Source organism: Emydura macquarii, unplaced genomic scaffold (genome assembly GCF_026122565.2).
Source record: "Emydura macquarii macquarii isolate MOO-44397 ecotype Brisbane River unplaced genomic scaffold, CSIRO-AGI_Emac_v2 contig_968, whole genome shotgun sequence".
NCBI lineage: Eukaryota > Metazoa > Chordata > Testudines > Chelidae > Emydura > Emydura macquarii.
The window spans coordinates 16265342-16277878 of NW_027131105.1; the positions used below are offsets into that span (position 1 = coordinate 16265342).

Here is a 12537-nt window from a genome sequence, read left to right on the forward strand (position 1 = left end):
CCCAACTGCCCTCAGAAGTGGGCAGTGCTGTCAAGGAATGCGCACTGCCAGTGCATCTGAGAAATGCTACAATTCAGAAGATCCTCTCAGCACCTTCTAGCGACTGGACTCCTCTGGGACAGCAATCAAAACAATACCTGCACTCCACAGGAGTCAGTTCTCATCACCGTGGTGCAAGGGGCCCTGCCACTGCAAGTTGTAACTGATGCTCCCTTGCATAGGTTTTATATTTCACATTTTCACCGATGGCTTATCAGCGTCCAATTTAACTTGCTTCATTGCTACAGGCAAATGGATCTCCATGGCCCTAATGAAGCAACAGGAAACACACCAGGCACTGCATCCTTCTTCCTGCTATAGCGATAAAATGGAGCAAAGCCTAGTGGTTAGAGCAATGACTGTGAATGGGGACCTTCAGGGTTTATTCCCAGCTCTGCCACTAGTATGCTGTAAGACAAGTCACTCAACTGTCTGTGCCTTATATTTCCCAGCTGTAAAATGGGGACTATTTTATTGAATATTTATATGGGGGTTTCTAGCCCCAGATGGAGGACACTACCTGTATCAGTGATTAAATTTGCCAACTTTCACCTTGCCTCTTGGAGGTCCATGTACCCTACTTTAGGAGCAAACTAGGAACTAGCCATTGAATTGGGGGGGGGAGGGGGAAGGAGGAGGAGAAGGAAACCCACACTCCCAACGTGTACTTTCCCTTTACTGCTGTCTGAAAGAATTAAGGTTATTTCTCCTTTCAGACCCAAACCATCTCAGGAAAAGCTAACCAGTAAGAGAGAAACTTGCGATAAAGTAAGCAACTGTAAAAACTAAATTAAGGAAAAAGTCATGGAGGGGCATTAAAGACTCATTTTTAATTCACTTTAAATCAGTATAAAACTGTAAAAAAAATGCTCCATTCTGCTTTGGGGGCAGGGGGCAAAGCCAGCATCAGCCGAGCCCTGGGCTGCCTTACCAGCTCTGTAGACAGAAGTTCCTCATAGCACATTGGTTGCACATTTATAAACATGCACCTCCCATGGGGAACTGTTGCCTTCATGCAGAGCAGAGGAGCGGGGACTTCTATTGGTTTCTCTGCACCACCTAAAAATGTAAAGACTAGTCCAATCAAAAATGCATTTGCCCAATGGACGAAGGCTTCGAAATAGGATCACTAGAGAGAAACTATGAAAAGTGAGAATCGGTATTGTAACATGGACAGAGGCTGGTAGAGGTCAGGTAACTAGACTGCAAGCTTCCTTCACACACCCCTCCCTGCCAATGCAAGTCAGAATAGAGATGCCTTCCAACACTCCTTGCTATTCTAGTCCCAGGTGTCTCGAGGAGAAATTGTGGACTGTATTTATTTGTGAGGAGTTTTTGTTGTAAGGGAGAGAAACAGGAATGGGAGAAGAGATTTTAGGCGGGAGGGAGGAGGGGAGGAAATTCCACCCAAAAAAACTCAATCCCCTTACTGACTGACATTTTGTTTCTCTGTCTAATGAGTGAATAATTCTGGAGACATCTTCTTATGACACCAAGCACATTGTGCAAAGCTCTCAAAAGTTTTCCACTTAGAAAACAGCTCTCTAACCCTCTGATCCTTTTCTCCTTGAGATATTCATTAATGCTCTCTGGATTGCAACCACCTTTGATTTCCCACCTTGCGGGCAAATCAGGAAATAATTCGTCTCATTAGCCTCCTCTTTTGCTGGCTCCTGAGCTCAAACATATTGGCTTGGTATATGGGTTTGGCAGAAAAGACTCCAGAAACAGCTGGTCCGGCTTGTGGTTCTGATAGTGGCAGAAACTCTTCTGGAGACTTGTGCATGGCATCAAAATCTATAACACAGCTCACTGAGCTTCCATAGCCAACACAGCTTTGGACTCTGCTAACTTGAAATTAATTAACTATGCTCCCTGAAGTAACATCTCTATAAGAGCAGCCCTAAATTGCTGTACAGCAGCTAATAACAATCCCTCCCCTATGGTCTAAAACTCAAAAACTTAAATAACACGTGTGTAGAAAATTAATTGGAGAGATACCTCCTCATCCTCTGTCCTTTTCTAGCAGGCGTTCTTTAACTGAGAGTTTCCATTGATCATTTTTTGTTTCTATTAGAAGTTGACCTGAACTAAAACCTCTGAAACTGAACATCTCCAAACCAAGGCATGTTCAAGCCCCGAACCAAAATATATTCACGTCCAGTAACCATTAGTCAACTGGTGCGTCTCCAACTCAGTCTCCTGCCCAGATTTACTCCAGCCATTTGCTGTCTTCCCAGATAGCATACCTCCCACATTCTACATGCCTTCAGCCCAGCCCCTGGGACCGCCTGTCTCTGTGGCCTAGTTTATACCATTTCATCTTATAAAAAGAACCACTGTTGCCATCATTGCTGAAAACAGAGTATCAGCAGTTCCAGGTACTTTAACCCCTTTACGTCTAAATCTATTCAGAGCTCTACAACCATGCATCAGATTCTGCCTTTCCTATGCTGAGAAGTACCTTACTCAATCATTTCCCACTGAGATCCACTATTGCAGTTGGCTTAACTCTTAATATCAAGTATTCAGCCTTCCAGGCACCCACTGAAAAGTCCACCCCAGAGCAGCTCTCTCAGCTCCGCAATTCGCTTGTCCTTACCCATGATGGTGACATCATACTCGATCTGGAAGAGCGCCTCCTGGGTGCACTGACGCAGGATGTTCAGCGCATCAGCATGAGTTACACTGTGAAGGGGAATCCCATCAACACTCAGCAGCCTATCCCCGATTTTCAAGGACCCTTCCCTGCAGGAAGCCACAGGCACAAGTCAGTACAAATCTTGATCAAATATGATCTGAACATTCCCCTGGACAATAACGTAGGCTATTTGCCGTCTGATGCCCATCATGTTTAATTAGCAGTAAGAGAATAAAGAGACTGCCTCAGACTACTTAATACGTTACCCTCTATCATAGCAATGTTGGCCCCTGAGAGATTTATATTCAGCTAATTAAGTGATCATTTTTGAAGAGGTGATTTTAGACATAACAGACACTTCCCTACATGAGACCAAGATATATCCAAATACCCATCCTATGAACACGTTTGAAGAGGACCTACAACGTCACAAGACCTCCACATTGAAAGCCATTATTAAATACCTAGGAGACACAGGCGAGATAGGTCACAGGATTTTATACTCTGAAGTCTGGTTAGAGCTGTGCATATATTTTGTTTAACTCCATTGCTAAAGGAAGTAAAATGTGAGCATTACCTGTCTGCTGGGCCACCTGGCCTCACATAGGTGAGTACTAATGGTCTGGATTTGTGCCAATCTTCGTGGGCTCCCCCTATAACAAAACCAGAAAAGCCATGAGTAACTGTCATCTCTAAAGCTGAAAGCCCTTATTGTCTTAATAGGGGTGGTAAGGGACAAGAGACATTTTTCATTTAATAGCTGACAAAGCTTGCAAGCAAAGACTGCTCTGGATAGCCAGCCAGCCAGCCAGCAGTTCTTGATGGTTCATCGATACACACTTCAAGGCACAGTTTTGTTTCTCATCTGAGATTCTCAACGTTTATTTTCACTCATCCCTTTCCTTCCCCCATTCTCAAAAGCACCCCAACCAGCATTTTGCACACCCTGTCTTGAACATCATCCTCAGAGAAGTCACTGACCTCTTAGCACAAAGCCAAAACTGTTGCCCTCCTTGTACAGACACACTTCTATGGTCTTTGGAATAATGCCAGAGCTGCTCTCCGGTGCTACATGGGGAAAAAAGGAGAAAGATGCCTGTAACCCAAATATAAGCCCCCTTTCTTCTTAAAGCTAGGAAATAACAGCATTAAAATACAGCTTCATTTATATTCTAGATTTCCCCATATCTGTCTAGACTAACAATTTGACATTGAAGTGAAACCCTGCCATTTCTCAACCAGTTTCACTGTGTTCAGAGTCATTCAAAAGCCAGCAGCCTCAGCCATAAGGATTGCAAAGCTCTTGATGTTTTTAATTAAAAAAACAAAGCAAACAAACCAAACAAGTCAATTGTTGACCGAACATCTCCCCCTTTCTCCCTCCCCCCCCCCCAAATCCTCATTACTAAAAGGTTTTGCTTTTTCACATTTTGACTTTTTGAGGGTGGGTAGGGGGAAGTGAAAGCTTTAAATCGATTCCAGGAGAAAAATCAATACCTTTAGGCTGAATATACTGCTCCATTTAAGGTCAAGAAAGTACAGTGAATGAAGAAGAACAAATATGCCCATTCTCCGATGTGCAGCCATTAAGGAGTGTATTCAATTTACCATTAATGATGCTCCCCGCAACTGGAGAATAAACTGCCACTCTCCCTGACTCTGTGTCTTTTATCCAACTGGTTCAGAGAGCTTTAGGGTGAAAGGATCAGATCTCAAACACTCTAAAGTGAGTATACTCACTAGAAAGAGCATGCTCAGTTGGGGGAAGGGATTAATTTTTATTTTTGGGGGGGGGGGGGAGAAGGGGGAGTGGAATTGCAGGGGATGTCAATATTGTGAGTATCCTTCTTATGGTGGAAAGACCTCAATGAATAAGATTTGTTTATGTGCATTCCAGCAGAACCTCAGGAATGGAGGTTGTTTGTAACTCTGAACAAAACGTTATGGTTGTTCTTTCAAAAGCTTACAACTTGACTTAATACAGCTTTGAAACTTTACTATGCAGAAGAAAAATGCTGCTTTCCCTTTTATTTTTGGTCATAGCTTATGTTTATCAGAGTATTGTACTCTGTCTGCTTTTTTGCTTTTCTTCTTGGTCTCTGCAGCTGCCTGATTGCATATTTCCAGTACCACGTGGCACGTGTTGTTGACAGGTCAGTTCATAACTCTGGTGTTCGTAACTCTGGGGTTCTACTGTATTTGCTTTGTTCTTATAATAAAAGTTAAACCAAAAATGTTTCATACTTCAGAACAGAATCCTTCTTTTATCTGAACTGGTTCATCTGCTTCTGGGTTTAAGACCCTCTAGCTACAGACCAGTTTTTCAGCCTACCTAATGAAGACATGTAGCAAATGAAAGTGTTCAGAAGAAACAACATTTAATACAGTTAAACAGAGAAAGCAGAGAGGCTTTGTCAGTGGGTAGTTAGGATTCTGAATACTTTCCTATAACCACAATACACTTTAAAAAAATAAAAGAAAAGAAAAGGTGGGATTGGGATGGAGATCAAGGATTTGCTGCTAAATCACAGTGATCAGCCATCTCCAGCCAGAGTGCATGAGCAGGCACCCACTACGCTGGAAACAGAGAGAGAGAGCTAACTGCACTTGAAGAGTGGATCAGCAACCTCTACCAGTGTTTCACAGACAGATGAAGACAGAACATAATACTGCTCCATTAAACATTCTTTGTGGTAAAGGGCATAACATAAACCAAGCCCATATGTATCACGGAATGAGGCAGTCAAGCAAACACTGTAACATTATCTTAGAGACACACACCAGCTGGGGGCAGTTCATACTCCACCTCCAGTACCACCCTTTCCCCTACATTCTTCAACAGGCTTATAATTTCATCATGCCGCAGTTTAGTCAGGTTAATCCCATTCACTGATTTGATGTAGTCGCCAACATTTAACTGGTCACTTCTGTAAAGGAACAAAAGCAACAATAAGATTCTCCATTATGTTCTCCATGGACACACATGGGACATATTTTCTAGTGGAGAATTTTGTAAAAATGTCACAACAGATTAACCAATCTTCACTGTATCATCAAAAGAAATATGGTATATTTCCACTTGGCTGGAAAATGTGCCCATCTACTGTATTTTTCTAGGTGGGGTAAACTTCAGAGTCAGTCAAATAATAATAATTGGAAAATATACGTTTGCAACTTCCCCCCGTGCCACTCATTCCCCCCCCCCCCCGAGAGGTTATCATGGGAAAGCCAGAGACCAAGATCAAGTGAAATAATTGGAAAAAGTTCCCGCTAGCAAGACAAGTTCTGTTTGTTTCTTTCTGCCTGCTCTCTGTAAAATTATTCTGTTATTTTCCCCTTTTTTTTCTTCTCCTTCACCCTCTCTGCTCTCCCATGGTCTCCTGGCTAATTATGAATCCTACAAATGGCAATGTCAGTGCTTGAGTTAATCTTTTAAACCCATAATGTTTGAGTTGGTTCAGCGGTAGGCCAAATGTATTCACTCACCCTACCCAGGATGTAACCTACCATTTAGATGCATTAAAAATAAAAGTGCCTGGTTTTCAGGAACCACTTATGTTTGTAACTGGTGGGATTGAAAGAAACCACAGAAACTGTTTTTGTGTAACCATTCCAAAACGTGTTCTAAAATGTTATTTCCTATGATCCACACAGTGATCATAGGAAATAACTCTGAATAGAACAACAGGTTTTTTCCTATGAGAGCAATAACTTTACATCTCATGGTACTGTTAAAAAATAATCTGATGCCAATTCCCTTGTCCTTATACACATTCCACCAGGTGTTCAATACATCCACGAACCACACTTTTCAAGCAGATTTTTCTCACCTTGCTGCCAGCCCTCCTGGCCTCAGGTTTGAGACTCTTGGCTTTCCATCTTTGTCTGTGCCACCAGATATAGTTAAGCCAAGGGTGCTTCCCTCCTTCTTAATCAGCTCCACAATGGTGACCCCTCTGAATTCCTCTGAAGATAAATATCAGAAACAAATCAAACTAACTCTGAATGTCTCAGTGGAAGGCACCTTCAGCTCTTACACTGGGAGCACCATTTCCCAATGTGTGGTGGGATAGAACACAGAACTAGTCAATTTCTCTGGAAACCAGAAAAAATTGAAAATGGGGTATCAGAAGCAGAAGGGTAGGGGAAAAGGAGGTGAAGAGAAGGAGGACAACAGCAGGGTTCTCTTTCCTGTCAATTTGCTCATCTCATTTCTCCCTTTTCACTTTTACTGAAATTCAGGTAGAAACTTATGCTTCTCCAGGTCACGTCTATTTATTTTGGATCATGACAAAAATATTTGTAGCTATTTGATGCTTAGGAGTAACCCGAACCATGTTGTAAACAATTACCACCACTACATGTTTATATTACGCCCGGGCCCAGAAGCTCCGAAGAGAATCAGGATCCAGTTATGGTGCGTGTTGTCTCAAGTCACGCTCCTTCCCCCGAAGAGATCACATTCTAAGACAAGTGATGTACAAAATTTGGAGAGGGCAATGGGACACAATCAAATAGGCACATCATTGATTTTATATGCAACTTTTAGAAAGATGATAAATAAAGTGCCAGCCCCTCAGTGCATGATTACATTGGCTGATTTCTCAGGGTCTGGCTACACAGCACAGAAAAACCCACGGCTGGCCTGTGCCAGCCACCTTGGGCTCAAGGCTGCATGTCTGTTTCATTGCAGTGGAGATTTCTAAATTCAGGGTGTACCTGGGCTCTAGGACCCTGCGAGGTGGTAGAGTCCCAGAGCTCGGGCTCCACCCTGTGCCTAGAAGTCTACACAGCAATGGAACAGCCCTGCAGCCTGAGCCGGCCACCCCAGGCCAGCCATGGGTGTCTAGTTGCTGTATAGACATACCCTTACAGGCCCTGAAATAGAAGTGTGTCCTGAGGAGAGATCTGGCGTAGGAGAGGGCAGGGGCTGTCTGGAACAGGTGAGGCAGAGTATTCCTTATGTAAGCGGTAGGATAGAAGAAGGTGCAGGTGAGGCATACAGATGGAGCAAAAAAGAGGCCGGTACTACAGATGAGAGCAGATCGCTAGGGAGGAGCAGAGCTGTGCAGGAGCTTGTGTGAGAGGACAAGAAGCTTGAGCTTGATAAAGTAAAAGAGAGGGAGGCAGCAGGGTGATGAGGTCAGAGCAACGGCCACGGACGACTGTCTCAGCAGCTCTGTTTTATATGGACCAGAGACGGGCAGCGTGGGTGTGAGGGAGGCTGGGGAAGAGGAGGTCGCAGTAATCAAAAAGGGAGATGATGTGGGCCTGGACAGACAAAACGCGATTCATCTTAGAAATTTCGTGGTGGACAAAGCAGTAAATTAGGAACCGGTGTGGATGTGCAGGGTATGAGATGGGAAGGAGTCAGATTCTGTTGGCACACGGACAGCCTGCTAGCAAGATAAGGGTAGATGAGACCCATTCATTTAGAATAGTTTTCCGTTACAACTGTATTCCACTGTTCCTCAGCTTGCCTGACTAGTCACAGGTGTTTTGACATTTTCCATACCCAGCTGGACACTTGTAATGGATATAAGCAGGGCATGTTTTACAAGACGTAATGATTATAAATATTTATAACAGGGTCAGTTATTTGGTACTTAATCCCCTTAACACAGTAGACAATGTCAGTTCTTTTTTTCCTGTGGATGTTACATTCTTCACTCCCCTGCCCCCTCTATTATTTTAAGAGTGAATTTTTGCTTGTTTGCAACTGGGGAACAATATTGCCCTTGAATACACGACAAATGAATAAATACACTGTTAAGTTGGTGCCGGTTTTTGTCATCTTACACCTAACATTTGACCATTTTAAAGCCAGCCTCCTTAATGATTGACATTTTTGTATTTTACATGGAACAGGGAAGCAGAAGGAAGACAAGTGTTAGTGGAATTTTCAAAAGCACTCTGTGTTGGTGCAGGGGGAGAGAGGGTAGTGCACGAGCTATTCATCTCTGCACCCTGGGATTCAAATCTCAATTGGGATGCAGGTGAGAGTTTGGTAGTTTCAGACTAGTCTCCTGTGAACATTTGTCTGCATGACAAACCATATATTATAGGCTCTCCTTGCTCAGGCAGAAGAGTAGGAACAGCACGAGACACAGCAAAAATTAAAACAAAAATATTGGTGCCTTGGAAGAGCTTTGTATAGGAAACTTGCACAGAATCTACCTACACCTTGGCCTAGTCTCCAGTTTTCATGAGCATTAAAATCACTCAATTTTTAAAAAACACCAGTTTTTAACCTTAAGTTAAGGGAAAAATACTCTGAGATACAGAAGAGATGCATGAGGGGACGTTGGCCAACTGCAATGCATTGTAAAGAGCAGCTCTAGGTCAGGGCTTCGGAGGCTGCGAGGTAAAATCTTGCATCTTTCCAGTGAATGGTCAAAAATGAATTTGTCTGGATGGATTAATGCATCAGACTCAAATAAGATTTTATATATAGAAAGGGAACATTTAAAGTTTTGTACAGTTTGCATTTTCCAGCCCTGGAAATCTCAAATAATTTATTGTTACAGAAGCACTCTGCAACTGTAGGGTTATTTTTCCCCTTTTGCTTGAAGAGTATACATTGTCATTTGGCACTACACAGAATGAAAACAATCAGTCTGTGCAGCCTGGCTGGCCCTTTACTCTTTCTGTGATGTCACAGCAACAACAGAAATTGCACCTTGCTTTAAGTCACTCTGCATGTTGCTGTTTTGCAAAGCACGTCCCCACAGGAGCCTGTGAACTTGATTAATGTGAATGGGGAACCTCTTTGTGAGCTAGCATCATCTGGAAGGTGTTCAATCTCTGCTGTGCCCCCATTTAACACGGCAACTTTGACTCATTCTAAAATTTTATGTCCATTATGCTCCTGTTCTTTAAACTCATACAGTTTTGATCCACCGCCAAGTACAGTAACAGTTTTCAATTCACTAGTCCAGGATTTCAGTAACTGCCAGAAACTTTCCCACTGTTCCCTGCTGTTCTAAACAGAACACCATCCGGCACTATCTTGCAAATTTCCTCTCGACTAAAGAGGCTACTGATCAACACAGATGGTGGCACAAGGGGTGATTATTAGCTCCTCAATGGGGCTTGATTTTGGTCCTTGACGAGTGTTAAAAATGAGAACTCCCATTATGCAATTAACCATCTTGTGGGTTCCAGGAGAAACTCGGTGCCTAGAATGAACTTGGAGAATTGCTTTTCTATCTATCTGTCAAGATAAACAATGGGTAGAGATGGCCAATACACCCTACCCACTTTATAAAGGTCTCTCTCTCTCACATGCACACGTTAAGTGAGCTGACTAAGTAGGACCTAGGTCTTCCAAGACACCTAAGAAAAGACAAACCAGATAGTTAATTACTGGCAAGACACCCAAAAGCCACCCCCTAAAGTCATGTAATGAAACAGCTGACCAGTGGCCTACCTGAAATGAATATGGGGTTCCAATCTGGTTCCCATCAGAAAAGACAGTTATTTTACCTTGTAACTGCTGTTCTTCGAGATATGTTGCTTATATCCATACTATTCTAGGTATGTGCACACCTCCGTGCGTGGTTACCGGAATTTTTTTCCCTTTAACAGTACCAATAGGGCTGGCTCTGGAGCCCCCTGCATGCATGCAGCAATATATCATGAGCCACCGGCCCTATGCCCCCTCAGTTCCTGGGAGAAGAGATCATGCCACTGGGGCAATTCCAGCGCGGGGGAGGGGGGGGGGAGCGCTGGGGGGCGGGGTGATTGAGAGCTCCAGCAGCATGCTGAACCAATGCTGGCGGGGCTATGCTGGCGTGACCAGGGTAATATTCGCTCTGTTCCTCTTGATCTTCAACAGGACTCTGTGCAGAAGCGGAATATGCGGGAATGTGTACATCAGAACCCTTGTCCACTGTAAAAGAAAAGTGCTGGACAGCGACCCTTTTTCAAGTCCACGGCCTGAGAGACTTACAGATCTTACACTTTTCCTTTCCTGTGTGCTTCCCCCAGGCACTTCAGACAACTGTTGTGGGGGTCACTAAGAGAGAAGGGCCTTCTGCAGGAGATGCAGGGTTTAAAACCCGGAGACTGGGGCATGCCCCACTCCCGGACAAAGATCCCCGTAGGGACTACGCTTAACTTAACTACCAACTATTTACAGATACTAAAAGAACTAATAAAAGAACAATAGAACAAACTAGCTAACACTGCTTAAGGGTAACGATAGGAGCACTTGCAATAGCAAGCAGAACAGTTCCAGCAATCGTCATGGGCAGAAAAAAGGAACTGGGGGGGGGGAGGAGGGTAGGGCCAGCGGCAGCTGATATACCGTGGCATGCGCATGGGACTCCAGGGGGCGCTGGAGCCGGCCCTACGGGTACTGCTAAAGGGAAAAAAAATCCCGTAACCGTGCACGGAGGCGCGCGCACACACCTAGAATGGAATCGACATGAGCAAGCACTCAAAGAATTCACCACCACTAGCACCTTTGTTGGCAGTCTCAGAAGAGAGACCAGTGACTGGCGAGCCTTGGTGAATTAACCAACCTCTCATCCCTAGGAGTGACCCTCTCCAGGTCAGGGATAAGTTACATCAGCAAGGCTTTCCAACACCTTTTAATCCCCCTCACATACAGCCAGGGACTGATTCAACCTCCAGGATGAGTTTGAACAGCTTAGAGTCTCTTGCTACAACCCAGGAACACAGCGCACACTGGACATGAACCCGCCCATCCCTGGAATACCCACTACATCAGGAAGGCCAAGAGCAGGAGGCATACAGCTGGCTATGCTAGCTTTTCTCCACCTCAGGATTCCCAAAGGGGTGCAAAAGCAATGGAGCAGGGCCAAATATTTGCCCCTTCCCCACTCCTCAAAAACACGTTCAGTACAAATCCCCCAGATCCTTGCTCTGCTGTTCTTACTGCCACCTCTCAAAGTAAAGACGAGGATACCAAGCCCCAGCCTTTGTTAGGAAGCATGTTCATTGCCCAGGGTGGTCCATCGGACACTGTTTGAGAGCACTGTAATGATCTACAGAAGAGGCCTACCAGCAACAGCAGTGAAAGTGCCTCCATTTCCACACTACATCTTTGGCCCCCCACTGGCTTTTCCAACCTGGAAAATTACTTCATGTTAGAATGTGACTGAGGAGTCATTGCACTTAACACAATGTTAAACACGATTTAGCGCTTGGCATGTTCTGGGACTGTCATATTTAAACATTGCGCCTAGTCAGGGTTAACCTAATGGGACACCGGTCACAACTAACTACAGTGTGAACCCAGGGTTGATCATGAAGAGCTGACATGCTATTGGTGTAGACTGGGACTGACATGTCTAGGTGTTTAGCTTTGTGTTTGCTACCATGATGCCTCAATTAATTTTTTAAAGCTGGTAAAAATTTGTCAAAACAAAAGCAATTTTTAAGAATGAAGAACTTCACAAGAATCAGCCCCTTCTCCCCTGACTTTTTTTTGAAAACGTTTAATTTTTTGCAAAATTTTTCCATAGATTTTTTTTTTTAATTGAAACTGTTATAGCAGTTTTTCATTTACTGAAAAACCAGGGATTTGGTAAAACCATTTATTGAAAAACCTGGGTTCGGCAAATGGAAAACATCAAGCACCATTTTGATAATGGTTCTGATGAAAAATTCAGTGTAAACACAGTCCCAGAAATGGACCTGTTTTGAATCCTGTGAAGTAGAAAAAAGCTTTGAAGTTCTAAATGTTTCGTGTTTCCATTTTTCAACCAACTTCAGTACATTTCTGGTGCCCAACCAGGGCCCGAACTTAAGAGCGAAAAGGAGTCTCAAGTTCCAAGTTCTTTCACATCACCAGCTTCAAGCTGTGTCTCCCAGACAGGATACCAATTGTG

General features: G+C 43.8%; 1 protein-coding gene across 5 annotated transcripts in view; it reads right to left on the reverse strand.

The window, feature by feature from the left end:
* Positions 1-12537, reverse strand: part of GRIP2 (glutamate receptor interacting protein 2) — a 416235-nt gene that overhangs the window by 68265 nt on the left and 335433 nt on the right. For all 5 annotated transcript variants that reach the window (XM_067544336.1, XM_067544338.1, XM_067544339.1 and 2 more), the window contains 5 exons: positions 6511-6646; positions 5462-5607; positions 3662-3748; positions 3258-3333; positions 2642-2787 (listed from right to left, as the gene is read on the reverse strand). In XM_067544336.1, the coding sequence (XP_067400437.1) occupies positions 2642-2787; positions 3258-3333; positions 3662-3748; positions 5462-5607; positions 6511-6646 (591 nt within the window). The remainder of the gene's footprint in view (positions 1-2641; positions 2788-3257; positions 3334-3661; positions 3749-5461; positions 5608-6510; positions 6647-12537) is intronic.